Raw genomic sequence first — 18,717 nt, 5'->3', positions numbered from 1 at the left:
TGCTAGTCGTACACTCAATAAGACTTACATTTGTAAGTTGGAATAGATCTACGAAGACTTAAGAAAGAGCATGTGTTGCTTGGCAATTGTGCATGCCCACGGCACAGATGTCCAGATATTGTTCGTAAGATGTTTTGAGAAGTTACGATTCTACCGGACATGAAAAATTAAACTGTTACAATATATTACAGAACACAAAACTGGCTATCTTTGCTGTAAATACAAGTTAAAAAGCTGACATGGGTTACATAAAAGCTAAAAATCTCAATCCTGCGGCATCAATTATTTTTTTAAAAACATATGGCCTTTAAAATTGGAGGGCTTAACTAGCATGGAGCCGTATCCAGGTCCTAAATAGAAAACAAAGAGATGTGGAGTAAGTGTACACGGACAAAATCACACAAAATTTACAGAAAAAATACAAATAAATAATGAACAGGGCTTTAATTCCTGTTCTTCATCTAGAATGTAGCTGGAGGATCTTCAACGAGGAACCGAACCATTGATATAAATTATACAAATTAACATAGGTTAGTGCATCAGACTACAAAAACAAAAGTTCCTGGTTCGATCCCTGCTCCGGGGAGAACATTTCCTTTCCACCATTAATACATATGTTTAAACTAGCAATAGCCACACACTTGACTATGTGGATTACATTTTTTTTCTTCATCCTACATATGTCTTTTGATATTGTTCCTACATGTAAAAATTAAAAGTCTCACACTGTATCTATATATTTTGCTACGAGACCAGAACATAATAAAATAAGTAAGACAAAAATAATATTGATCTGACAACCGCTGTTCATGTCTACTTTAAGGTCGACCGGGCTAGTTTTCGTGTCAGTTTTAAAAGTAGTTAACTCCCTTGTTAGTGTGATGTGTCGTCAATCTATTTATTCGTACCACTTTTATATAATATTAAATTGTACAATTTAAATTTGTGATTCGTTTAATTTTTAAATATAATAATTTATTCTTTATCAAAGATATAAAGAAGGTAATTTGAAAGTCTTTGATTACTTTATCACCGTAGTTCAATTCAGAAGTCATGCGGTCTACTGTGTCTACATTATGTTGAATGAACACCGGGGTGTTTACATTAGCAACATTTACTATCAATGACTGTACAACAATTAAGGAAACATTTTATATTATAAACCGAGAAATGATTAAAATTATATACAAAACTCTATGTTAACCCTTTTTGTTAAAGTATGTAACAAAATCGACAACGTTGTTATAGTGTCATTCCCTATTCTAAAGCACCTTTAAATGAATGACAAATGACAACATTGGTATCTTTTGAATTTCAAAAAAAAAAAAACAGTGTGGGAATAATAAATTGAATACACTTTCATTTTTCGTTTTTCGTTTTTTGTTTTTGTGAAATCAAAAAGGAAAAATAAAAACACTTTCATTTTTCGATTTTAGTTTTTGAGAAATCCAAAAATGAAAAATGAAAATACTTTTGTGTTTTGTGTTTTGTTTTTTGTTATATGAAATCAAAAGCGAAAAACGAAAACAATTTGTTTTTCATTTTGGTTTTCAAGAAACCAAAAACGAAAAATGAAGACACTTTCGTTTTTCATTTTGGTTTTTAAGAAATCAAAAACAAAAAATGAAATCACTATCGTTTTTTGTTTTTTGTTTTTGATATTTCAAAACGAAAAACGAATGGACGCAGATATACACGGACCGAATACGTCGGGTTCCGCATATGTAATAACCTCAAAATTACCCGGGCAAAAAAGAGGTTATTGCTTATTGTGCCCTGATTCTAAATGGCGGGACGTCATTGCATCCTTAACGACATTTTTGTGATAAAATGTTTAACATTTCAACCTGCTATGTTTCATTAAATTATTATAAATGGATTTTTCCCTCTTTTCTGCAGAACTTAAATATGTAATAAATAGATTATATTTATGCGCCGAGTACATAAAAGTTGATATTTTTTCTGACATTGACCTAACATTGTTTTATACTGCAACCTAAATCAATAAATTCATAGCTATGTACAGTAACAGTTTATGTAACACAAATTTCAAAACTTCTTTTCATCGCTTAAAGAACCCCTGACTGTGGGAAAAGTGTTCCATAATGAAATTTACATTGCACAAAATATAGCTGTGTTACTATATTTAGGAAATAAACACAACTAGTTGCAGTATTAATCGTATATATGTATATAAAGATTTTAGTTGTAGATGATTTATATCTAGACATCATATTAAGAGTTGCTACTGTTACATGATGAATAAACAAATGCATGACAAGGGAAATATTAATATTTTCTACCGATAAAAGATAATCTGTAAGTTTAGTTTACTGTTGTGGGGGTCAGGATAGAAAATACAGCATAATTGATAAAACGTGAAAAAAATAGTCATATAGCATAAAGCCTAAATCGAAAAGAAAATTAAGAATAGAAAAAACTGGTGTTTATTTTTTTTTACTAAAATGAAGGATCCCCCTATCCAGACCCTCCTTTATGAAGTAATATAAACCAAGAATTTCCTGGTGTATTTCAGTCTGAGCTGAACGAATGTATTCTTATTCATACTTATCACGCTGAAACAAATTTCTTGATTACAAAAAATTGATAGAGAAAATTAACAATAAAAATGTTTAAATTTTTTATCAGATGTTAAGTACAATAGAAGGCGTTGTTACAATATACATAACACACAACTAGTCGAAACAGTTCGTTTGTAGGCGAACCGCCTTTATACAACTCGATGTTGATACTGAATGAAACGATTAAAATACATATGACATGTGACCGACAAAGAACAACTATCAATATGCTGTTAGACTAAATAGGACACATAATGCTTCAATGTCAGCAAATGAAAAGCAAGAGGGTAATAAGAACATACTTTAATTCGCACTCTCTGTTAAATAAACCGAAGGCTCTTAAAAACTCTGTCGCGCACTTTAGTCTGTGTAGATATAGGAAGGAGTTGTATGAATGCCAATGAGACAATTAACTCTCCTTCCAAGTAATAATTTATAAAAGTAAACTATTGTAGGTCAAAGTATGGCCTTCAACACGAAACTTTGGCTCACACCGATCAGCAAGCTTTAAAGGGCACTAAATATTACCAGTCTGTAAAACCATTCAGACGGGAAACCCAACGGTCTAATTTGTATTAAAACGAAAAACGAGAAACATTTATAAACCATATAAACAGACGACAACCACTGAACATAAGATTCCTGACTTAGGACAATTGCACCGGGATTAAACGTTTTATGGTATTAAACCTGCTCTCTATTCTGAAACAATAGTATAACATCACAACGTAGAAAAACTCACTAAATCTATCAATCAGAATGATTTTTAACTAATGCTCTTCAACTTTGAACTTGTTTTTATATAAAGACACACTATAGAATATTGATTGGAATGACTTAAATCAATCAAAAAAACGTAGTAACACAAATTTATACATAATGAACGAATTAATTCGATCATTGATACAATATTGTAAATACATAGTTAATAAAAAATAAAGGATGATTAAAATAAAAATATAAAACTGCTGTGAAATGTTAAACAATTTAGAAAAAAACCCCATCAACAATGAAAAGGACACTCATCAAACTTCTAGATGAGAATTTTTGTATTTTGTATTACTGATAACTTAGTTTGTTAAGTTTCTTTGACTTATTAACATATAAATATTATAATTATCATTTGAAAATAACATAAAAAACATTCTCTCAAACTATCATAGTTTTCATGATAATAGGCAAAATGATAACTTGTCATTTATGTGCAATAACTCCTGTCTAACAGTTTTGACGTACAATTGATAGTGCTCGTCATTCTGAACATATTTCCTAATTTGAGATTTTCTCTCTTTATAACAGTTCAAAAAAATAATAGATACTTGCATTTTACCCCTATATTCTATTGTTAGCCATGTCAACAGGTTGGTTGGTATACGGATTATTTGACACATGGTTTTCAACAAGATACCCTAATGATGATTACGTCTGGCGAACTAAATTTTAATCCTGGTACCTTTGATAACTATGGCAAAGTTTGATTAAGTTTGTCTCAGAAGTTTGAGAGGAGAACATGTTTGTAAAAGATTACAAAAATGTACAAAAAAACTGTTAAAAATTGACTACGAAGGGTAAATTTTGATTATGTTTGACTTATTTGTTGATCTAACTTAGCTAAACAATCTTTGTGTATACAGTTTATCTATATCTTTAATAATATTCAAGATAATAACGAAAAACTTATAAAATTTCTCTACAATTAATAATTCAGGGGTAGCAACCAATCAACAGGTTGATAATAAGTTGGAGGAGCATTCACGTTTACACGTATTTGTTATTCTATAAAATGTATTATAATATATGAAACAGTTAGATAAATGAATATAGGGGAAATTGACGTTACCTAGATATATTACGCTGAACTATCGATGTTGATTTCTTGACAGACATTAAGGCGTCTAAAGATACCCAAATCATTAAATATCCTATTTGCCGAGTACATTTGTACGCAATGCATCAACTAATGGTCACATTTGCATAAAATTTATAATTAGTTTGTTCTCGTATATTATTACATACTAGCATTCTACTGATAATATTTTTTTTTATATTAAGAATAATAAACTGTATCAAGGGGAAAGTTTTTGAAAGCATGAAATATCTACTTCCCATGTTTATTAGCATTTAGTGTGTAACCTTTTAACACATCAAAACGTTAATTATCATTTTGTCGATAATATATTATCATTAAATTCTGTTGACCTTGGTTAAACTATGCAAAGATGATTCCCTTGGTGTTTTCAGGTCTGATCAATTTTATTCATTTGAAACAAATTACTCGGTTGTAATAATTTGCAAAAAAAAATAAAAATGTGTGAATTATTTATAAGTTGTTTAGTTCAATAGAAGGCGATGTTACATAATACAAACCAAAACAAAATAGTCGGATTTGAAGCGAATCGTATTATTGTACGTGCACTTTTAAAGCAACACCTAAATACTAAATGGAAGTACTAACGATAATCAAATAACGATTACCTGTGAAAGAGAAAGGACAACTTTATTTTAGCGTCGCATCAATTGAGTGATATACGATGGGAAGCCGACCTGCCAGTAGATTTGTAAATAGCTATGAAAAGGATGCGGAAGAAGTCCGCGATAGATATCAGGTTTTAAGAGATCTTGATGTTTTTATTTTAGATAATTCGATTCGTGAAAGTACAGTTGGGCAGCTGAAAGGTCATACATTAGAGAGTAAATGGGAAATTTACAATGAGGTCAAGAAATGTGGCTTCGAAAATATAATCGTGGCGTCTTTTTCCCACATGACACGTGTAGATGATATTTTTATCACAGAGCTGGTTGAAAAGGGCGAGGACAGAAATGGACTGTTTGCTTTCTCTGAAGTAACAGATAGTAAGATAAATTTTGTTTTGTTTATTTCATATTCATCGCTATCGAATTGTTATACCTAATACGGGTGTATTATATTTTCGCTAATATTTGAAAAAGTCATTATTTCTTTTAATTCACCTGATAGTATTTTTATTTATTAAAAAATGTACAGCTTTCCGTCAATGTAATGATTACACATAACGGAAACGTTTTTTATTTTTGTTAATTAGTAATTGAAAATGGCGCAAATGAAATATTTATTTGGCGCAAACGCAAAACACTGATACCCGTCTGGTGCATGTACATGGTTTGCTTGTGTTAAGCTCCAACCAATTTAAAAGAAAGTGACTTGAAATTAAAGTTAAAACTGGAAAGCTTATAGTAAATGTATACCTTGTACATGGTAACTATTCCAAGGTTTGATTATACAATGGATATTTTTGGCTATATATGGTGTATATTGGTTGGTTTTATGTTGTTATGTTTTTATCAATTAAGTTTCGATGGTATGATAGCAAAAAATAAAATTCATGAAATATTTCAACGATCAAGCAATTTAAATTAAAAAGGGCCATTTGAACTTTTGAATTAAAAACATTTTGTTTCGATATGTATATATATGGTTTGCAAACATCAAAAGATGAATCATGATGATGCTGAATATCACATATGATTCAATACTATTGCCTGTTAAGTTTACGGGTGTAATTTCATTTGATTGTTTCCCTGTCCTGAAAACAAAAGACTCATGTATATGTCCCAAATGTTGAATTATGTGATAAATTCTTAGTTTTTGAAACCGTTATTTTATAAATATTTTCTTTATTTTTCTCATGGTAATAGAATTTTCATTTGGTACTTAAAGTTTGGATGTAAAGACTTTCTATATCAATATATATGCGTACTATAAGATGACATATTTTAACATTATTTTATAACCATTCTCTCGAAATATAAACACTGCGAATTTTTGAGAACTCAAGAATTAGGCTTTCTTGAAATGTCATATTGCATAAATCCCGGTTTTTTTTTACCAACTCTTGTTGTTTTTCCCTTTCCTAATGGGACTTGCTAGACAGGAAATGGCAAGACAAGATTAATATTTTATTAAAAGTCTCACCACTTGTTACATTAAAAATATACAGCTTAGTAGAATACAGGTTTACAACAAAAGGCACTCTATAAAGAGTCATGCGAGACTATAAAACAATGTTTTAAACATTATACACATGCATGTCAATTATCATGGGTATAAAATGCATTTTCGGTTGGTATTTCAATTTCATTTTTTTTATATAAATAAGGCCATTAGTTTTCTCGTTTGAATTGTTTTGCATTGTCATTTCGGGGCCTTTTATACCTGACTATGCGGTATGGGCTTTGCTCATTGATGAAGGCCGTACGGTTACCTATAGTTGTTAAATTCTGTGTCGTTTTGGTTTCTTGTGGACAGTTGTCTCATTGGCAATCATACCAAATCTTCTTTTTTATATTGCAGTTGTCAAGAATATGATACCGAATACTGAAATAGTACCAGTTGGCCTTCGAAAACTCAAAGATGTCGGTCTATGGAATGTCATCCTTGAAGTAGACCTTGGTGATACAACATATAATTTCCTTGAATTTTCAGTCGAAAAGATGGCGCAACTAATAAAAAAGTGGCTTGTTTGGATCCACGAAAATCTTCATAAGCAGGCAAAGGTATTCGTTAATTTCCGGGATTTACCGGAAGTCATGCCATTTAATTCGGAAAGAATTTTCTACATCATAGATTATTTGGCAAGGCTACCCAGCCACCTGAAGCTGTTTGGTTTATTATTTGAAGAACAAAAAGGTACCAGTCTTCCCGATGAATTTGGTCTCATGACAAAATATGTTCGCAAAAAGATGAATGCTAACAACTGGAATGGACATCTCTTAATCCACGTGCATGAAAAATTTGGATTTTCCGATTATACTGCACTTGAGGTAAGGCGTCGATTTTGTTGAAATACTACATTTGTCAAAACTCGGCAGATTCCGTACCTGCATCTGGGGAGAACCGGAATCATTTGAGATTTGCCGAAAGCCAAATGCTCTAAAAGATACCGTAATCTTTGAATTTCCTATATTCTGAATACATAACAAGTATTAAAGATAAACACATTAAAAGCGTAAATAGTTCTTGCTGATCACATGACCCGCTATGACATTTGCAGTCTTATGGAGGTAGAACGTCATTGTTAATTTTTTAACTACATAATAATTTTATTCATCAAATATTGCTTGTCATTGTTAGAAAAATTAAAAACATGATAAATATCGAGATTCAATGAAATATGTATTTGTGAAGAAGAGATTAACACATTCCTTGGCTTCTTTTTTGCGGACGCCGAACTATACATCATATATACGTTTTGAAGAAGTTTAACTTTATCGTTTTAAGGGGGAAATATTTGAATCTACATTTCAAATTGATATAAAAAAAATCAAATTTCTGCTCTATAGATTTCATTTCATAAATGAATTCTGAAATATATCCATGATAAATGCACCGCATCGAATACTTATAAGATAACACCTACTTATAAACGGTTACGCGTCGCATACTATGTTTAGAGACATGCATAATAAATCTAAATTAAACAAGAAATTCTTAAAGCTTAGTTTGACAACTTTTAAACTAACTTCATTTCAACAAGTTTAAATAACATGTTTCAAATTGAGCTACAAACAAAACAAAAATGCTCCTAAAGATTTTCTTTCATAAATGAAGTCTGAAAAATATCCATTATAAATGCACCATATCAAATGCATATATGAGAACACCTACTTATAAAATGTTACGCTTCGCATACTATGTTTAGAGACATGCATAATAAATCTAAATTAAAAGAAGGAATTCTTAGAGCTTACTTTGACAAATTTTAAACTAACTTCATTTCAACAAGTTTAAATTACATGTTCTAAAATAGAGCTAAGAATTGTTTGTATTGTAGTAAATTATTTTTTTTGAAATTTTATTCAAATATGCTATTGAACACCACTAAGAGCCAATAAATACAATAATTTTGTATTTTATATATTAGTGACTTCAACAAATAAAAGTCGTCATAGAACAGTCTCATTTCCATACCGTTATTCGAAATGACTCGTTTCATTGCTTTTACAACAAGTATGTCATAATAACATGACAGAGAGTTTTGTTTCTGAATATTCTACATAAATATACAAAAAGCTAATTTTAGACAATTTTCCCTCCTAGGCCCGGAAGTGGCTAGTCACATATAATTTACGGCGTTTTTATCACAATGACGTTCTACCTCCATAAGCCTGGATATGTCGTGGCTGGTCACATATTAGAATTAACTTCAGTTGGCTGGAGTGGCAGGTTTTCCATCTATACTAAGTGTAGGGTTAGTAATCTTTTCTCGTCTAAATGAATGTTCGAATTCGGCTGTTATAAAATAAATCGTTTAATTGTTACAAACATGACATAACTCTAGTCAGCATGTTCACGTATATTTGACATACCAACAATTGTGATTGGTATACTGTGCTACGCAGTCTATGAATCATTTTTCTGTGTAATATTTTCAAAAGCTTAGCCAATACGCTGTGGTAAGCTAATAACGTCTTACAGGCATGTTGATTTGTTTTCAAAAAATTACATGCTAGGTATTTTGCACCTGTGTGTAATAAAAATAAAAGACCTTCATGCGCTTCTTCAAAGAGATAAATGGGGTGAAAATATTAGACATTTACTCAAAACTTCAGTTGTTTTTTTTACATCTCTATCCATTGTATATACACACGAAACACAGATAAACACAGTTGCATAACAATGCTGTTGAATGATTGATTTTTATCAGTTTCAGGATTTAAGAAAAGAACAGTGTTTTTTTGCTGTATATTTATCTGATCTAATTTTTTTTTATTTTTTTTAGAAAATTTACAAATCTTCTTCCTACGTTATAAAACATCAGGTCATTTTAAAAATGAGGGGTCCATTAAGTCGTTTACAAGTTAAATCAGTCTGAGTGATAAGAATCTGTCGAAAAAGGTATCTTTTACTGGTATTTCATAGTTTGACGTCGCGAAAACTAACATTTTACCTAGCTTGCTACGTCATTATCTCACATTTATCTGTATCGTATGCCCTTAAATAATTGAAACTCAACGATAACGTGATGCTATTTTCATGTGGGTACAAACTGTAAAAATACTCAAAATCAAAGATCCGGAAACGCTTAATTAATTTGTAAGCGGTTGCTACGTGTAAAAACACTGTCTTAATCTTTACCTATATGATAACACATAAATCGGTTGGTATTGGCTGCATTGTTATAACTTATTTGACAGAAAAAAGGAAAAGCAAAAATTTCAATTGTGTAAGAAAATCAATTATTTCGCTCTACTGACGTCATAGAGCAATGGCTTTTGTCAAGAAGTTGTATGTTAAATCAAATATTGTTCATCGATGTTTTCAGTGATATTTTTATTTTATTTCTTTTCTATGAATAGGCCTTACTGAATGGTGCTAATGGTATTTGGGCAAGCGTTTGTCTGGAAGGAGCCGCTATGGGAAATGCGTCATCTTGTGTTACATTACTAAATCTAATTCGACTTGGAAACAAGAACCTTTTAAAGAGATACACGTGCACGTACCTTAGAAAAGCAGCCATTAATATAACAAAAATTACAACAGGGGAGGATCCTCACAGTAAACAACCAATTTATGGAGAGCGAGCACTTGATCTTGTACTTGGCTTGGATAAGGAGGAGTTTGACTTATCTGAGTTCTTTGGTGAAAAAGCCCCAGTGAGAATATCGTCTGTTGCCTCACCAGAGATGATCCGTACCCGGCTTGTACAGATATTTGGCGAAGATGAAAAGTTTACCCTTGAACTGGCTTACAAAATGAAAGAAGTCATCCTCGACGATTTAAAGAAAAGCAGGTGAGATGAGTGTCATACATTGACATGATTTTTAAAACTGTTTCAGTGAGGGCCTGAATGAGGTTTACAGAACAGACAATAAAGAGTGTAGTGATAATAACACATCTTATTAATTCAATGTTGAAATTAGTGTTAATCTTATTATCAAGGGCTACGACAATATACCAAAAATTTGATCTTTAAGAAGGATCTTGCTATTCTTTAATTTTACTCTTTTCTCTGTCACAGACCAATGGTTTTAAGTTCTAGATATTATTTGAATTTTCCGGCAAAGGTTATTCATCGAAACTTGGCTGCTTAATTCCGAATCTTTCATTTTCGTGACTAAACACAAAACTTTGTTCTTCATTTGTGTTTGAAGATGCCTTTTTAAATTTATCAAATACCTTGTTATAATTCATTTTGGTAAATACTTTTGAAAGGCGAGGTTTCCTGTCTAGAATTTATTACATATTACATTTTTAATATAAGTCAACAAGGTACTAATACAAAGCAGCAACCAAGTCTAACTTTTTATTTCCGTGTTTGACGTGTATATTCTAAAATGTCGTATTTTAAAAAAAATATATGCTAATTTATTAATCATAATATGCTAATGTAATACTCGTTATATTTTAATTCATTATTCGTGTCTTTTGCAGAAAGGAGGAATACATGAGTACAGTTGGACTGGCTATGTTATTTGATCGTGCAGGAGGAGCTATCACTGTTACCATGAGAGACGCCATAAGCAAAGAAGAAGTAGTCAGACCGCATGCGCAAAACATGATAGCAAAAATACGTAGAAGATGGGACGAATGGGATCTGAAAGACGACGTTCAAGGTGATGATATGTTGGAGTACGACTCGTTTTACAATGGATTCATGGCGCCTTACTTTTCATGTTACAGATGCTCAGAAACTAAAAAGGCATTGCAGGCAATCGATATGGACACAGACGGGCAAGTTGACTGGGATGAGTTTTTAGTGTACATCAAATGGGCTATACACGAGTACCCAGATGTTCAAAATGCAGATGAACTTTTGGATATAGCTTTTCGGAAAGGATTAATACCTGCCATGCAGGATGAGCTTTTGAAAAACTGATATGCATGATTATGCATGATTATCATATCTGATAAAGCAACTTGATAATGTTTCATGTAACTTTCATTTAGTACTTTCATTGTCAATCTTATAAAACAACTTATTTTGTGACTTTTGAAAAGTAACGCTAAATTAAGCGTCGTATATATTCTAAAATAAAATCTTCAACAACTTGAATCCTCCGAAAAAAGTAAGAAAAGTTGGCAAGAAAGGGATATACGCTACAATAAGTTGCGTTTCAATAAATGTGAATGTAAAAGTCTGTATAAATCTTTGAAATACTACAAAAATTTTGAATTGCAAGACAAAATTACAAAAAGAAGCATTCAATTCTGATACTTAAATTTCTATGGTACAACCATAGAATACAATTAGAAATATTTTTTAAAAGCATTTTCATATAAAAAAGAAGATATGAATTTATTGCCAATGAGACAACCCTCCACAAGAGACCAATTGACACAGAAATAAATCACTCTAGGTCACCATACGATGTATAACAATGAGCAAAGCACATTCTGCATGTTTGATTCTGAATCCTATATATTTTTTAAGTGTATTATATCATTATGTGAATAAATAAATATTTTAACAAACCGTGGAATAACCGCTTATTTTAAAATGTTTCGATCATTTTCATGTGCATTGTTTTGACGTAGCCACAGGACACGTACTATCAGGAATGATGCATTTGATTACGGAATGCTTCGCGATTGTTGTCAGTCCAATTTAAAGTACATAATCATATGATATATATATGTGATGCAATCATTCGATTAAAATGCTGCTCCGTCACACTATTGATTAGCAATGAGTGCACATGAGTCATTCAGTTCAGCCATCTATATCGACTTAAGTTTTTAACCCGACCTTGAATTAAGATCTGAAAGATGTATTTTTATTGTCTCCCTTAAAGTATATAGTTATAGATGTTTAAATCAATAATAAATTCCCTTGATGATCATCTAATTATTTTTAAAGAAGATCAATATGCAATCGAATTTTTTATTGAATTGTAAGGGATTCAATTGTCTAAAAATTAATACATTTTTAGTTCCGAAATTTTATGTGCCTGAGTGTGGATTCAGATGGCAGTTAGTTGCATTGGTGAACTGATAGGCAAGATTTGTTTTATAACTTGTAAGTGGCTTTGAACTAGCTGTCAGTAACTGCGAGTACTCTCAGATTTGTCTTTTTTGTTGTTAGTATATACAAGTAGACGGCCACGTCCACTCTGTTTAGTATTTCTATTTGTATCCATCTGATGTTGAAACCTTTTTCAACTGATTTTTATAATTCGTTCTTATTATAAACTGTTACACCACTGTCCAAGGTTAGGGGAAGGGTTGAGATCTCCCTTACATGTTAAACCCCGACACATTCTGCATAAATGTGGCTGTCCCCAGTCAGGAGCCTGCATTTAAGTGGTTGTCGTTTGCTGATGTGTTACATATTTATTTTTTGTTCATTTTTTTATCAAAAATTAGGCCGTTAGTTTTCTCGTGTGAATTGTTTCACATTTGTCATTTTGGGGCCTTTTATAGCTGACTATGTGTATTGACTTTGCTCATTGTCGATGGCCGTACGGTGACCTATAGCTGTTAATTTCTGTGTCATTTTGTCTCTTGTGGAAAGTAATCTCAATTACAGTCACATCTTCTTTCTCATATTTAGCTACCACATTTGATTTAGAATCGTGATAATGGAATTTGTCTTTTATGAGGAGACTGCTGCTTCTATATAATTTGGGAAAACACCATGTGTTTTTTTTGGTGGTCAAATATGTAAATGAATATCGCCTTGACATATCGAAAATAAATACACTATCTCAATCTATCAAGAAACACGTAAACAGGATAAAAACTGTATAAGTTATCATCATCTCTTTTTGAAAACCGGTATTATTTCTACTCATGTAAAAGGTCTATACTTAATATATAAAGATGCCAAATAATGCAAGGAGGTGTAGGGTACACATCAAAGAGAATGACGAGACAGCAACCAAACAACATCTAGATGACACCATACATAAAGACATGCAGCTATTGTACAATTCAAGCTTGAAAATCATATAAATTAAATCTGTGAAAGATCGGCAATCAATATTAAGTTATTCAGATACAAAATCCAAAAACAAACGAACAACACAAACATTAAGATATAATATCATCCAACCTCCCAAAGGTTTCAATACTTAGTTTAGTTTTAACATATTTATTTATAGTGGATTGGGAAACAAGTTTTGCAACTTATATTAATCCTTTCCACTTTGCGGTTGCAAGTGCTGCCTTGTGGTGGCATTAGTCTGCACTTTTTTTTTCGAAATCTACAGGGGTGTCTTTAACGTGCAAGAGATATGGCTCTCTCTTGACACTAGTCAGCCATTTATCGTCCCCTTCCGATGGACTATCATCCATACTTGTAACAGACACATACATAGTTCATGTAGTTGTATGTGGCCCAATTGCACAAACTTTAGGTTTTGAGGAGGGTTTACAAAATAGAAAATAATGGGCAAAAAAGAGAACATAAGGTCCCCCAAAAATGAAAGAAGAAAGAAAAGAGTATAATGGGGTGCTGAAATATAAGGAATAGTTAGTTATCAACGGTACCATGATTATAATTAAGTACGCCAGACGCGCGTTTCGTCTGCATAAGACTCATCAGTGACGCTCATATCAAAATAAAAAATCAAGTACAAAGTTGAAGAGCATTGAGGATCCAAAACTCCAAAAATGTTGTGCCAAATACGGCTAAGGTAATCTATGCCTGGGATAAGAGAATAATGGGCTACAATATCAAGATTAAAACGACAACTGCTGAACATCAAATTTCTGACTTAGGATAGGTGCAAACAAATGCAGCGGGTGTAAACGTTTAATAGGTTCCAACCTTCACCCTTATCTGAAACAATAGTGTAACATCACAACATAGAAAGACACATTATAAAATATCAATTAAAAAGACATATCAACACAAGTTAACATACACTGAACGAATAAATTTGATACATTTATACATATAAATAGAAATTCAATAAGATTAGGGGTAAATAAATAAAATCAACAGTAGTATACCGCTGTGAGATGTTTAACAATTTGAAAAAGACAACAATAACCTTGAACAAAAAGCCGCCATTATTCATCTACATTAATTAATTGAATATAAGTAAACTTTTTTAATTGTTGAAGGATCATTTAAAGATGTTAGTACTGACATGAACTCTGAAAGATCATAAATATATAAAGCTCAAGTAATATTCATGTAGCAACCATACAAACTTAAATCGAGCTCTTAAAGGAATACCACACTAGTCGACGTCCTTCATAGCTGACTATTCAGTATGGGAATGATTCTGGCTTATTGTTCATGGTCATTAGATGCTATATTGGGGCTGTTTGAATAGAAATCATAAGCATTAAACGTAGAAATCTAATATAGTTAAAGTTATCCTTAAACGATTTTGATTGTGAGGTTTGTTCAAATTTTCATCCTCATAATACTAAGTAAAAAATAAGTCTCCGTAGGACGGTTAATTAGTACAATTTTCTAAAGAACCGCACATTTTGATTAAAAAAAAGGAAACCAAAGTTTTACAAAAAGTAAATGGGGCTATATATTACCAACCAATATACCATAGGGTTTAAAGGGATGATAATTTGCTATTCTTTAAGGGGTTTGTTGGATTTTTTAAGGAGTATTTATTTTGAAATTTTGCGACTTCATTTTAGTTAATTTCACCTTTTCTAGTGTCCTTTTAACTATTTTTAATTTTATATGCATTTATGTCCTGCATTTTGCATGGCAAAATTATCTTTTCATACGTTGTCGTAAAGATTATATTTGATTTTTTATAAAGCCTGAATATTGCTTCCAAAATGCTCATAGCAATTCTAAGAATATCAAATAGTCATCTGCTAAGATAATTAGATGTACTTTAACGTGTGACTTTGAATATATGATAAACGAGAGGTTGAATGAAAGTTATGCGCAATGTTACCTGCTGGCTTTTTAATGAACATCTTTATAAAAAATTAAGTGATTTAATATGCAAACCACTATGAATAATTACGAATATCAAGTAGCAAAAGTATGATACGCAGTTGAAAGTTATTCAATCACATTAAAATAACAATAACTTATTACATTTCCTTTTTGTCTAAGTTATTGTGCTAACAATCAATTAAAAACAGAGGGGAAGCACACTAAAAGAACATTTAAATGTATAAGTCGAATATAACCTGGTAATGGCATGGTTGAAAAAGAAAAAAAAAGACTATAAGACATAGGCTGGCGTAGGTATAGCCTGGTCCAAATGTTACATTAAAAAAAACCAGAATAACAAAAATACAGAACTCCTAGGAAATTTCTAAATGGAAAGTACTTCGCTAATCGCAAAATCAAAAGCTCAGTTACTTCAAACGAATGCATAACAACTGTCATATTTCTGACTTGGATTAAAAGTAGATTAATCCGAGTGGTATAGATAGCCAAATCTCTCAAATGTATGACAGTCGCTTACAAATTTATCAAAAAGATTCCACAAACCACAACGTAGACAGGAAAAGATTCACGAAATCGAAAACAATAAACCGGTAGTGATCTCAGAAGAAAAATAAACATTGTTGATTTCTATTTCCTGCGACTGTGTATTTGTGGTCAACCTTGAATTCAATAATTTATTTCTATTTTATTCCACATTTTATTTTTATTTCACATATCAAAATTGTTAACCATCACATTTATTTCACTCTTGCTTATTGGTAGTATCAGTATGGATCTAAATAATTTTGTGCAAATACAGTCATCAAGTGAATTTTGAAATTTCACCGATTGCAACAGCTTTAAGAAATAAAGAAATCAAAGAAAAGAAAACGCTTTCAAATTTGAATACAAAATGCAACGTTGAAAATAAAAAAAAAAAAGATAATCAACAAAGCAAACTATTCAAAATTGGAAGAATCATAAAAGTTTATTGAATGCTTCACAAAACTGAGTCAAGTCACAATTGTTGTTCTAAAACAACACGGTATACAAGAGAATATGATTTGCCATCACCTTTATCAGAAACCATCGAGGCTTTGTCAAATCGAATCTCTGTTGAAGAATGATTCTTTTCTCAAGTAATACGAACATCCCCTTTCTGAACGAATCTATTACCTGCATTTTGTAAATCAAACTATTCATTTTCATCTTTATACAGGAAATACATTACTAAGCTAGAATATGCAGTCAAAAATCTTCCTGGTGATGGTCATCTGCAAAGAGATATAGCAGAAATATTATACACATACTTTGACTTGTGACATTGGTATAGATAAATGACGAGCGATCGAATGATAGTTGAGTTGATATTTTCCAGACAGTGTCTGATAGTTTTTAATAATACCATCTCTAATAAGCTTTAGGACGTGATAAAGTAATAAAAGAAGTTTAAATGCATAACACTATCAATATTCATTATTATAAGAATGCCAAGGTTTGAATTTCAGAATGAAGTTATCCATGTATTCAGAATTCATCACAATAACACTCATTGTCGTCATAACCACCATACAAACAGTCACGTAAAAAGAGAGGCTAGATATACCAAAGATCACAAGTCAAAAACTATCTGACAACGCCATTGCAAAGAAACGAAAACACACAGGACAAAGAACAATCTTCCAAACAAAACACAGAAAACAGAAAACGGAAAAATATGAACCCATGTATTCCTGTTGGTGATCTCAGGAGAGAATCGAAAAAAATTGTTGATTCTTATTCTATGCGACTTTATAAGTTGATCAACCTTTATATCATGATTGTTTCAGTTTTTATAGCGAATTTCACTGCTAGGCAAACCAGTTATGACATAAAAGGTACCGCTTAACTGTAAACTGACATTATCAACAATTTCTAAAAAATCATATGTATTTAATACAAAACTTCTTAATCTCGTCCTGTTCTTATGCATATTTCCATTGGTTGTTAATATTTGGGATTTCAATATTTTAACCCAGACCATCACTAAAACTTCAAAAATACCGATTTCCGAGAAAAATTCTAACTGGTAATATAAGTTCCTGAGCAAATGGTAAAATCAAAACTCAAACACATTCGTGATAAAAGATAAAATTTATAGTTCTAAGTATTTGTCAAACGTGTGTAGCCTTTGTTAGACCTACATGTTTAATTGTTATTTTGTACATTTATATGTTTTGGAGTATAGTGAGTGCAGTTTTGTTCACCACGTTTATTCATAGTTTCTATTATGGTAGGTTGACACACTGTGACACTGTGACATTCATTTAAAATTCATCTGGGCTGAATAGGGATAGCATTTTTACCTTTGGTCTGATGTTATCTGAACGTGGTCTTATCAAGTCTTATTGAAACGTTAGAACAATCTGTCTTATGTAACTAGATACTTTACGGACTGAACATGATATATCGGTGCAGCGTCTGAAAGTCTGAAAAAGTCTTGAAGTTTTTTTTCTAGTAGAAGTTTCAGTCGGTTAGGACTTGATCAGATCAAAATGGCCGTTTCCAAATTCAATCTTGTAACTATTGCATACGTTTAAATCTTTTTACAAATATTTCATTTTGGTATGCATTTTCTTCTGCATTTTGAGAAGCAAAATATTGATCAATATTCATTTTCATCTTGTTTTGGGAAATCTTTTAATTTTTAGTTCTTTATATACCAGAATCATGAAAATATTCATACCAAAATCTTCTTGGCGACCATATGAATTTCATAGATAATGGACTAGCGTTGAAATTATTGCACACCAGTGTCTACTAGTTTTTAATTAAAACATCAAAAAGATACAAATAAAGAATATTTAACTGCAAAGGATAATTTATATTTATGAATATAAAAATGCTGTAGTACATGTAGGACTTGCGGAATGAAGCTATCCATGTATTGAGAACACTCATTGTTTATATAATCTGTACGAGAAGTCACGCAAATAGAGAAGGCGGGGAATACCAAATGTCATAAGTCGCAAAGAACTTAAAGTCATAAGAAACGAGTGACCGGTGAAAAATAATGTTCTTTCAATTTTTTAACCAATGCATACAAACATCATAAACTTAGTCTTCTGTGCACGAATTTATCATATTTTTTCGTGTAAATTTCGTATAATCGTTAATTTTTTTTTCAATCGGTCAGTGTTGTTGTGAAAATATGGCATGTAATTAAAGTTCGTGTTTTGAAGCCGACGTTTAACGATTGTCACCTGTTTGTCAACAATCAAAAAAAATCAACAAAAAATCATGGAAATTGAGCACGT

General features: G+C 31.4%; 1 protein-coding gene across 1 annotated transcript; it reads left to right on the top strand.

Moving 5' to 3' along the window:
• Positions 1–4,960: 4,960 nt before the first annotated feature.
• On the top strand, positions 4,961–11,960 carry LOC134695022 (uncharacterized). Its single transcript, XM_063556157.1, has 4 exons — positions 4,961–5,435; positions 6,913–7,382; positions 9,918–10,351; positions 10,993–11,960. Exons 1-4 carry the CDS (start codon positions 5,114–5,116, stop codon positions 11,435–11,437), a joined length of 1,671 nt encoding a protein of 556 aa, XP_063412227.1. The 5' UTR covers positions 4,961–5,113; the 3' UTR covers positions 11,438–11,960.
• Positions 11,961–18,717: the final 6,757 nt, after the last annotated feature.

The sequence above is a fragment of the Mytilus trossulus genome, chromosome 13 (genome assembly GCF_036588685.1).
Source record: "Mytilus trossulus isolate FHL-02 chromosome 13, PNRI_Mtr1.1.1.hap1, whole genome shotgun sequence".
In the NCBI taxonomy this organism is placed as follows: Eukaryota; Metazoa; Mollusca; class Bivalvia; order Mytilida; family Mytilidae; genus Mytilus; species Mytilus trossulus.
Note: the sequence above shows the minus strand (reverse complement) of the source record. Positions and strands in the feature narration are given on the sequence as shown.